The sequence below is a fragment of the Sorex fumeus genome, unplaced genomic scaffold (assembly GCF_029834395.1).
Source record: "Sorex fumeus unplaced genomic scaffold, SorFum_2.1 ptg000131l, whole genome shotgun sequence".
Lineage (NCBI taxonomy): Eukaryota > Metazoa > Chordata > Mammalia > Eulipotyphla > Soricidae > Sorex > Sorex fumeus.
In genome coordinates this window covers 22,931,342-22,942,585 of record NW_026606188.1, presented here as the reverse complement: position 1 = coordinate 22,942,585, position 11,244 = coordinate 22,931,342, and the positions used below count along the sequence as shown (strand labels likewise).

Genomic DNA, 11,244 nt, shown 5'->3' with positions numbered 1-11,244 from the left:
GCCCGGGCCGCCGCGCCCCCATGGCGCGGCCCTCAGCCCTTCTCGCTCTCCGAGCTTCACGTCGACCCCAGGAGTCACGCCAAGAGCCTCGGTGGGCGCCGCGGCTGGCCGCCCGCTCAGCGCCCCTGACCCTCCTCTCGCCCTCCGTCACTCTTGAAAACTTCTTTTTCCCACCCTCTTCAACTTCAGTCATCCGAGTGCCCGCCTCCTCCACGCTAGCCACCAATCGACGGCGCGCCACCTCGCCGAGGGCCCGCCTCCCTGCCCGCCGGGGGCCAATCCTCGGCGCGGAAGCCGAGAGCCGGGGCTCTCTCCCCAGCGCCCAGCCTGTGACGGCAGCGCGCCGGGCGCCGCGCGGCGGGAGGGGGCGGGGCCCTGACTGAGAAATGGGCGAGGGCGGGGGAAGGGAAGCAGGAGGCGGAGGGGGTGGAGGGGGAGGAGGAGGAGGAGGAGGAGGTTGCGGCGGGTTTGAAAGCAGCAGTTTCCTGGCAGCTCGGGCAGGCGTTGGTCCGGGCTCTCCCGCTCCGCAGCGGCCGCGATCGATCCGGCGCCGGGTCTGCGCGCGCTTCTGCGCGCCCGCGCCCGAGCTTTAGCGTCCGGGCGGGCGCCTCGCCTCCCCGCCCCCTGCCTCAGCCTTTCCCGCCGCTCCGGCGCCGAGCCCGGGACCCGCCGCCGGCCGGGACCGCGCCCGAACCCCAGGGTACCGTTCCTGCCCCCGGCAGGCAGCCGGCCGGGCGCGGGCGGGGAGGGGCGTCCGCGGGCGGCGAGCGGGGGGCGGCCCGCGCGGCGCGGGCTCTCCCCATGGTGCGGCGGGCTCCGGGATGTCGAAGACGCTGAAGAAGAAGAAGCACTGGCTGAGCAAGGTGCAGGAGTGCGCGGTGTCCTGGGCCGGCGCCGGGGACTGGGGCGCCGAGATCCGGGGCGGCGCGGAGCGCGGCGAGTTCCCCTACGTGGGGCGGCTCCGCGAGGAGCCCGGCGGGGGCACCTGCTGCGTGGTCTCAGGCAGGGCGCCCGCGCCCGGGGACGTGCTGCTGGAGGTGAACGGGACGCCCGTCAGCGGGCTCACGCACCGGGACACGCTGGCTGTCATCCGCCACTTCCGCGAGCCTGTCCGCCTCAAGACGGTGAAGCCAGGTAAGCGCCGGCCCGGGGGGCGTCCCTCCCGGGGCAGAGCCGGGGCGCGCGGGAAGCTGGGGGGGGGGGAACCGGAGGCGGCGACCCCCGCCGTGCCGAGTCCGGGCTGCGCCGCCAGCTGTCAGGCAGCCCCGACGTCGCTCCCCCGACGCCAGCTCCGTCCCTACCGCCGAGTTCCACAGAAAAACCCCAGTTCGCCCTGCCCGTTTCTGCGGAATAAGGGGCCTCAGGAGTGTCGCTTTTTACCCCTTCTTCTAGGTTTTGTGTTTTTTTTTTCTCCTGCGTGGGGGGTGGGGGCAGTCTTACACATTTTCGTTTACGGAAGGTCTTTACTGTGGGGGCTCTAGTGCCAAGGTTACCTTACCCCTCGGGTGCCCGAGGGCTCAGCTGGTAGGTGTATCGGGCACGGTCACCTAACTTACCGGTCCAGGTGTTTCGGGTGTCTGGGGCCCTAGGCTGTACAATGTGTGTTATTGGCTGGGAGCCGGGGAATGGTCTGGGCGTTTCAGGTCTTTGATTGTGCAGGGTTTTGTTGGTGGGTAGGGGTCCCGGCCGCGGCGTCCGGTGCTTGGTGGGATGTGCTGCAAAGCTGCGTTCACAGCGTGCCCGCGTCTCGGAGCATTGATCAGACTGCGTCCGTCCGGGGGGGTGATAGTGTCGTCGGCCCTCAGCAGTGTTTGTTCGGGGCCTCGGTTCTGGTCCTTTGGCGTTGGTGCACCAGGCTTCTCTTTTCGGAGATGTTTTGTAGGAGAGAGAATTATCATTGCTGTGTTACTAGAAATCAAACTATTTATTTATTTATTTTTGCTGAATGTGCTTTACTGAATTAAAATATAACAGGCTGATTCATTGTGACTTGGGCTAGAGATATCAGTCGTCCTTTCCCGGAAAAATGCTAGAAAATTCCGCAGGAGTTGAGTTAACACATTATCGCTCCCACTTTTTTTTTTCTTTTCCCTTCTCAGACCTTCCCTTTGGAAATAGGTCCTTAATCTCCTCAGGCTTAATCAGAGCTGATGGTTTGTGGTGCAGTCGACATATATTGTATATTGTGGGTGTGTATTCAGACTCACTTAACATGTCCTGCAACCTTAAATCAAGATTTTCCTCATTTAGTCTATATGTATTGTACACTTACGGGTTTATGTGAAGGTTAATGAGCTTATGTGAGGGTTTCTTTTTACTTTTTGTTAATTGGGAAAAAAAACAACTTTGGCGACTTTAAACATTCTTGTTTTGAGGGGGCATGGTTTTTTGAATTGAAAGATTCTGAACTCCAGACCTTTGGAGCCATATGTGAAGAAGGAATTGTCATTTAGTTAGGCAGGCACTGTCCATAATGTGCAAAATACCATCTCTAGCCTTTTCCTGAGCTAGAAGCTTAAATTCCAGAAGCAAGGGAGTAATGAGAACACCTGCATCATTGTTTTGTTTTGATTAGTTGGGGCATGGATGAGAGTATGAATTCCAAAAATAGTTTAAAAGTTGAAAGATTGGTGAAGACGCTTATATAGTCTCAACTTAATAGACAATGCGGGAGATGTATTTTTAATTAATCTTAGTCTGATCTGCCTATTGCATATTTTTTCAACCTTTTAATCAGGTTTAATAACTCCCAAGATTAGAGTGTATTCAGGACTAATCATAACTGTGTTGAATAAACATCATCTTCCAGAATAGGGTTGAAGTTTTTATAATAATAAAATTTTCCTTGTAATAGTTGTAGACACTGGCCTGTTGTGTTTTGTCCAAAGAAAGGGAGTATTTTATACTAATGGATGTAGCACATTTTGTAATTGTAAATAACAAGAGTTTAGATATTATTCCTAACAGTCAAAGATAACCTCTGTTTAGTAATTTATAGAGGATACTGCTTTGTGATTCTTGATTCTACAGAAGTCATAATTAAGAGGTTGTATCTTTCTAAAACAGCTTTTATTAGTTGCTTAATATTCTCATGTGAAGCATTATTTGAAATGGTTAAATGATTAAACAACATGTGGTATATAGCAAGATACCTGCAGGTTACAGACAAGGCTTCAAATATCAGAAATGAACAACTTGAAGCAATATTATTCACAGAACTTGGGTATGGTTAAAAACAGTATACAGGGCGCCCTGGAGCCTCTGAGTACCTCTCAGTGTGGCCCAGTCTTCCAACTATCCTTCCTTCCCCCACTCACCACAACACACATGCACACAAAGGGATGCCCTGAGTTTGATCCATGGCACTGAAGAAAGGGAAAAGAAAAAATAGAAAGCACCATTCATGTTACCTCCAGAGGAGACAGATTTTATTATTTTTTGTTTGTTTGTTTGTTTTTGGGCCACATGGCGGTGCTCAGTGATCAGTGACTCTGTACTCAGTGATCACTCCAGGCCCTGCTCAGGACCATAAGGGGCTGGGGCTTGAATCTGGGTTGGCCACATGCTAGGTAAGTGCCCTATCTGCTGTACTATTGCTCCAGCCCCAAGAGACAGATTTTAGGTTATGGGAATTCATTTCATAAAATAGAGTAAGAGAATTTTAAGGGGGACTTGAAGACCCTTGTATCAAAGCTTTGTGAGAGACATGCATTTTTTTCAGCTTAATAAGACATTGATTGTATAGTGGGTTTAACTTTTCCACTCTAGCCTTGACTAGTAATTTTTATTAAACTGTGTTCCTTATGCGTCATTTAGAAACTAGCAAAGTGCAGGAGCCAGTTGTATTTGCTAGGGAGGTGGCATTAGTGGGGATGATCTCTGATGTTTGGGGATGAGACTCTGAGGTGGAAGGACGAGCAGGCTGTAGGAAAGGACTTTCTAGCCGGCTCCTTTGCCTCCTTTGCAGCTAATAATAGGTACTGAGTGGGAGCCCGCCAAGCCAGCAGAGCAGAGGGGAGACTTTGAAGGTTCTTTCTGGCAGTAACAACTTTAGCTTTGATTTGGGGTATTATGCTTTCTTTTGTTATAAATCTTGAAGGGAGACTGAAAGTAACTTTTAAAAATATGGTTCCTGATCCTGGGCTTTTCTGGACAGATGATGGGAATGTCTCATTGTTTTCCTAGTCATGTTATCAATCATATATCCATAAGCTGTAGGAGAATCTTCCCTTCTGCTTTCTGTCCACCTAGACATCTGTTTGACTTACCACCCTGTGACTTCTGTCTCTTCAAAAGAGAGTTTTCACCTGAGTTTGTACTTTGTGTCTCCCCAGTGGTGAAGGAAGTTGAACTTTGTACCTTTGTTGAAATTGTTTTATGATATTCCTGTGACCAAGAATAGTTTCTTTGCTTTTACTTCATGTGAGTGCTGTGTTGTCATTACATGTTACTCTGCAGACATTGCGTTCAGCTACCTTTAAACTTGGCATCTACCTAGGAAGGGAATTCATGAGGAACAGTATTGCTGGTTACTGAAACCAAAACTAGTTTGAGGGCTGGGGAGAGAGCTCAGAGGGCTGGACTATTGCATATGTGAGAGTTCCAGGTTTGAGTCTTAGCACCACTTGAGCACTACCAGGGAATGGCCCTGGATCACTGTGACTCCTAGATACTTTAATTTTAAGTGTAGTTTTTTTTTTTGCTTTTTGGGGTCACACCTGGCGATGCAGTCAGGAATCACTCTTGGCAGTGTTCAGGGGACCATATGGGATGCTGGGAATTGAACCCGGGTTGGCCACGTGCAAGGCAAACGCCCTACCCGCTGTGCTGTCACTCCAGTCCCTTACGTGTAGATATTTATGCTATTGTAAATATCGAATAACTCTCCCCTTTTCTTCTCTGAACTTGGGTCATTTTGAAAGTTCTATTTGCTTATTTAGTGGATAATTTAGGACTTTCGGTGACATTATTTAGATGGTTGTCATACTTTAAAGAAGTGAAGAGTGAGAGAATTTAGAGTTGATCGCCTAGTTTCCTTACTTGTAATACAATAAATTGCTCCCCACTTTAATTTTAAACAGTTGGAACTAGAGAACGGTTCAGGCAGCCCCTTTGATAGGGGTGATAGTATAACATTTTGTTGAACCTTAACCTTGAACTTTCCTACTTTCTGTAAGGTTCATAACAACTTTTCAGGTTTGAGATTGGTCTTTACTTCAGTTCAGGTGCTGGCTCTGTTTATTTCCATCTTCAGTTCTTGTGAGTAATAGGCTTAGATGTTTGAATTAACAAACTCAGCATTTGGCCTTCTCAATGGGCATATTATTATTAGTATTATTATATCTTATTGAGGGATTGTGATTTGCTATACTGTTAATGGATACATCCTTCATTCCAAAACCACATCTACAATTGTGGTATCCCATTTCACTCCACCAAAGGGTCCCTAAAGCTCTGTTCAAACTCCCCAACCCCACATGTTCAGTTCTGTGGATCTATTCTTCAATCTTTGCCATGTGTTGCTCTTGTGCTGTGTGTGTCTTTGGCCCCACATATGAGAGAGAGTCATTCTTAACAGATTATTTTGGTTTAATTCAGTTCTGTGCTAAAATTGATTTTCATGAAACATAGCTCTCTGTTCTGTGGCAACATAATGGTTTTTCCTTTGAAATCCTGGGCTGTGTTTTATTAAAACTTCTTGTTATGAAAGGCACAATATCCCATCCATGACTTTTCTTTTTGTCTCTTATTTGTATAAAGGGTTGGTTTGTTTAATTATCTATCTACTTAGGAAGTCAGTGCATAATCCCGGGAGAACGATTTCAAATAAAGTCTTTACTGTGTCACTCTTAAGTGCTTGGTATGTTTTGTGGGCACTCAGTTTTTGCAGAAAGTTTAAAGGAATTTTATTGTTTAGGAACCATTTAAAAATTACTTACCAGCTTCCAAATCTTTTTTTTTTTAAATTTTCTTTTTGGGAAGGAGGGTATATCTGGCACTGCCCAGGGATCACTCCTGGAGATGCTTGGGGCCCAAATGAGGAACTGAGAATTGAACCTCAGATTGGCCACAAGTAAAGCAAGTACCTTACCTACTGTACTACCTCTCTCAACCCTCCATGTCATTTTTTGGTGTGATTTGATAGAGAGGTATAATTCAGTATTGACGACTAGAATCTCTCCTCCTTTTATTAGTTATTGTTATTTCTTTTCTGAAAATTTGAAGCATGTTTTTCTTTGCAATTTGCAGTTTAGTGGAAGCATGAATGAACTCGATTTGAAACTGTTGTTAAGGTAAGAGTTTTAGTAGTTTTAGGGTTGAGGTTGGAAAATGCTTAGTTGTGGGGCAAGAGAGTTTATTATTCTTCTTGATTAAATATTTTTGAGAAATTTCCACCCTCCAGTTGCTTATTTTACTTTATAAAGAGAATACAGCAGGTCTTATTACTGGCACACATTCATTCCCTCAGAAGGCATTTAGTGACGTGTCTGTCTTGAGAACTAGCACTGTTTGAAGGTAGAATGAGTTACAGTGGTCCCCGTCTTTGGTAAACAGCTTTGTGGGTTCCTTGTGATTCATTGGAAGACTTGTACCTTTCTCACTTTTCTCCTAATACTTAATTAATTAGAACTCTTTAGATCTTAGTAGGAATTTTAGTGGAAGCTGCACTGAGTGGTCTGGCATACTGTTCTAGAAAGTGGTGATTGTGGCTGGAGATGTGGCTTAGTAGAGAGCGTGGGACTCATGTATGAAGCCCCTGACTTTGGTCCCCAGCACTGAAGACTGAAAAGTGGAGTTGCATCTCAGAGAGTGTTTGAGTTCTCTAGTCATGACAGAAAGGGCAGTTAAATCTAAACATAGTTATCTGTTAAAGGTCTGGAGGTATAGTACGGGGTAAGTGCTTGCCTTGCATGCTGTAAGCTCCGATTTCATCCCCTGTACCACTATGGTCCCCTGGACATCACCAAGAGTGTTCCAGAGTACAGAGCCAGAAATAGCCCTTGAGTACCACCTGATATGGCCCTAATCTCCCCTGTCCCCAAAAATATATATTGAAAAGCCCTTCAGTGTATACTTTCTTTATAATGTACTGCATCTTTATTTTTTTTTTGTACTCCCCTTGCAATGTATTTTATGCATTTGTAGTTTATCATTTGGGGATGTGGCCTACTTGCCATTTATTCACTCATGTTGGCACCAGTTGCTGTGTTTTGTTTAAACACCAGATTATATAGTTTGCTTGGATTAAAAAGAGGTCTTAGTGGTAAAGGGGATGGGAGAGATAGTACAGTGGGTAGAACGTTTGCTTTGCATGCCACTGACCTTGGATTCCATGCGCACCACTACATATGGTCCCCATATTCTTCCTGGAGTGATCTTTGAGCACAGGGCCTGAAGTAAGCCCTGCCAGTTGTGGTCCTCCCCACCCCCCGCAAAAAAAAAAAAAAAAGGATTTCATCTTTCAATTCTAAGAGATTATCCCAGTTGAGAATGTCTTGGTATAGGTTAAATGTAGACACGAGGTAAAAACAATGTTTTATTTTTTTATTTGTTAGAGTCTTTGTCATCTGCCCTGATACTCTGATTTGGCTGGTTGGGGATGGAACTGAATAATTTCGAACTTCACCTGGCTTTGAAAGGTGAAATTATAGGAGGCAGAAAGAAGAGAAGGAGAAAAACCTGGTACAAGAATGTGGAAAGTTCTACAGTATAGTCCCTCTCCCTCTGAGGGTGGTGGGGGCAGGGGGTGTACTATGTGCACATAAGTATGTAATTTAAAAGCATATAACCCAGACTATACAATAACTGGGAAATAAAGGGAAAATCATTGTTTAAGTGTGTAGATTTGAATTATTTCCTATGACTTGTTACTATACAAAGACACACACACATATACACACACAACTTTACATCTCTTTTTCTCCTAGAAATAATGCTAGTAAGGTGTTTCATGCTATTTTTTACCTGCAGTCAGTGCTAAATGTAATGCCTTAAGTATTTTCAGTTAATCATAATGCAAATGAAATACTGCCATTAATGCTGGGCTTTATGGTTAGGACTTTCTTGGGTTGCTTAGAAGCCTAGTCAATTTTATGGAAAAACACAATTTGCTGGTCTAGTCAAAAAGAAACTAACATAGTTCTACCTTAATCTTCTCTTTTCTTTTTTTTCTTCCATTATTTTTTTTCTTTTTGTCACACTGCTGTGACTTCCAGTGAAAAAAGGCTATCTCCAGCATGTCTCTATTTGCCTTTCCTCCAGCCCCTCCTACCCCACCCTCTACCCTGCATTTTTATACTGAGTAGGTGCATTTTAGTGGCCTTAGGAGCCATTCAGCCCCTTATCCCACCTGACCTTGCTTTCATGCACCCCAGTGTGGCTGGGGAAGCAAGGACTGAATTTTGGGGACCATAATTTGATTTGTAGCATATCTAAGTACATGAGAAAGAACAAATATTTAGATACTTATACATTGCTTTTAAAATTTCTAAGTAGAAGTATTGTTTTATAGCTGGAGAGATCGTACAGCAGGTTGGGTGGTTGCCTTGCACATGGCTGATCCAGGTTCAAGGAATGATCCTTGAGTGCAGAACCAAGAGTAACCCCTTGAGCATTGCCGAGTATGGCCCCAAAGTCAGAAAAAGAAAAAAGAACCAAAAAATAAGAAAGAAAGAAAAAGAAATACTGTTTTATAGGGTAAAAAAATATAGAGGGTTAACTTGTTTGCTGTATTTGGAATTTACAGTGTATGTGTGTGATGAAAGAGAGAGCAAGAGAGAACAGAGTGCAGTTACAAAAAATTGGCTTTAAATTTCTTAATAATTCGGATCTATTCTGTTTAGATTTTTCTTCTCAATCTTTTGTATGCAGCATTAATGGTAACTGATCTACTTAATTAGAAGTTTCTGGCATCTTGGGCTATACTCTTTTTTTTAAACAGATAATTTTAAGCATATAATTATTGTTCTTACTGAGGGCAGTTTGTGAGCAACTATCCTGCATCTCACTGTTGTTTCGACTAGAATTACATTGTAGTGAAAAATGAGATTTTACTATACGTGATGACATTTAACAGAATTTGTTTTGTCAAGTAAAAATGCTCCAAAAAGAGCTAAGTTTTCTTAATCACCTTTAGTAGGAGTGCTGGGAAGCAATCCAGGGCCTTGTATATGTGGAACATGCACCCTTCTACTGAGCATCATCTCCAGCCGCTTTTTGAACTTAAACGGGATAACAGAGAGTCCGGCAAGCTACTGAGAGTATTTCGCCTGCACGGCAAAGCCTGGCAAGCTACTGGTGATGTATTTGATATACCAAACACAGTAACAACAAAGTCTCACAATGGAGATGTTACTGGGCCCGCTCGAGCAACTTGATGAACAGCAGGAGGACAGTGACAGTGACAGTGAACGCTAAATTGGCTTTGTTTTTTCCCTCTCATAAAGCAACTTAAGAAACATCCACGAATGGGGTCCTCCTGGAGAGAAGTGACTGGATATGGGAGCCCTTTTGCAGACTGTAGTCTGCGAGAGGCAGTTCAGCTTTTAGCCATCTGAATCTGCTTGTCAGGCTTCTCTGACGAGTGGCAGCTTTCCTGAGCTGCGATGCAGTGGACATTAGTGATGTGCAAGCGTGGAGCTCAGGCCCAGGCCAGTAACAGATCATTACATGTTTTCCAGTTAGCAGTGCTCTGAAAACTTGAACTGGATTTGCTTTCACTGCTTGTACACTTCTTTCTTAGGTTCCTGCTTACTGTAGTGGGAATTGTGGCTTTGAACCTGTAAGTTCTATAGAGGCCTTAAAGTGTCTCATCTTTTTTTCCTGGACTCTGGTAACTGATCTGATGCAGGGGCTTCGATTAGTGCCAGGCCCATCTTTTGGACCAGTTGTGGTGAGAGGTATCATCACTGGCTCTCCCTGTGTGATGTGGCTGAGCAGCAGAGAAGACCCAGAAGAATGATTCACAACAGTGCCCAGAACCCAGGAGATAAGGGAAGGGGAGTGCTTCCAAAAAGACATCACTGCAGAAAATGACCTGTTTTGAAAACATTTACCTTCTTCTGCCAAAAACAGTACAAGTTATCATAAAACTATCATTAAGAAAAAAAAAAAGGATGTTGGCTGTAACCAAACCCAAGGAAATGCAATTTACTCAAATATTATGATTTTGATTTATAAAAATCCAAATAGTTTTATCTAAAATTTATTTCTTTAAAAAATGAGTGGTGCTACTTACATGTGCACACAATCAAAAAGTACTGCTTGTAATTTTTCAAATTTCTTTGCTTTTTATATCAAATAAGATTCTCAAGTCAGTGTTGCTTGTTCTTAGCTAGATGAAAGCCTTTGGAGGATCATTTAATTATCCTTCGCATTGAAGAAATGGTTATTAGCCTTGATAGTGCGTTTTTTTAAACCTGATATTATTATTATACCATCTTGAAGATGAAATTCTAACCCAATTACTTTACAAGATGTTTTGCCTTTAAAACAATGGTCTTTTAAAATGTAAATCAAGACTGCATTGTTATTATATTATTACTGAGGGGTCCTAATAATACCTTTAAACTGTGATCTCATAGAAGTTATACATAAAGGGACTACTTCTCAGACTTAGCTTTGAAACATTAAGTCTATAAAGTAGTTTCTGTTTAATTACAAAGAAAGGGTTTTGGCAGACATCGAAGAATAAATCTGACCACCTTTGTTTTTCTTGCAACTGTTGGGAAAACAGAGAAAGAGACTGGCTCTCTGAATTTCATTTTACACGCATGTGTATGTGTTTGTGAGTATATGTGTGTGCGTGCACGCGTGTGCAGGTGATGCTAATGGGGATCAAACCCATTACATATAGGAATATATGTAATGCAAGTGTTCTACCACTGAGCTATGTCCTCAGCACTTTCTACACTATTTCACTGTTTTGGTTACTGTATTAATAACTTTGGTGTCATAAGGATATATATATTTTTTATTGGCAACTGTTAGTGTCTGTATGGCACACACAGAGTTTTGAGGTATTGCCAAATATTGTTTGGTATGACCCTTTAGTGAATGTTAACTGTTGGCTTAAAAGAAAGAGAAAAAGAAATGAATGTTGGAAAATATATGTTTGTCCATAAGAAAAATATTCGTGGAGTTGATGTGATTTGTTAGGGAGAATCATAGAAGGGACATTGTGCTTTTAGATTAGTTAAGTTCTCCTTGGGATGTCATTTAACCATAGTTGGAAAATCACTGCTT

At 43.8% G+C, this 11,244-nt stretch overlaps 1 protein-coding gene across 4 annotated transcripts in view; it reads left to right on the top strand.

The window, feature by feature from the left end:
* Positions 1-449: 449 nt before the first annotated feature.
* The window catches only part of MAGI3 (membrane associated guanylate kinase, WW and PDZ domain containing 3), a 312,781-nt gene continuing 301,986 nt past the window's right edge, over positions 450-11,244 (top strand). For all 4 annotated transcript variants that reach the window (XM_056139117.1, XM_056139116.1, XM_056139119.1 and 1 more), the window contains exon 1: positions 450-1,134. In XM_056139117.1, coding sequence (XP_055995092.1) covers positions 822-1,134 — 313 coding nt within the window. In that variant the 5' untranslated portion in view covers positions 450-821. The remainder of the gene's footprint in view (positions 1,135-11,244) is intronic.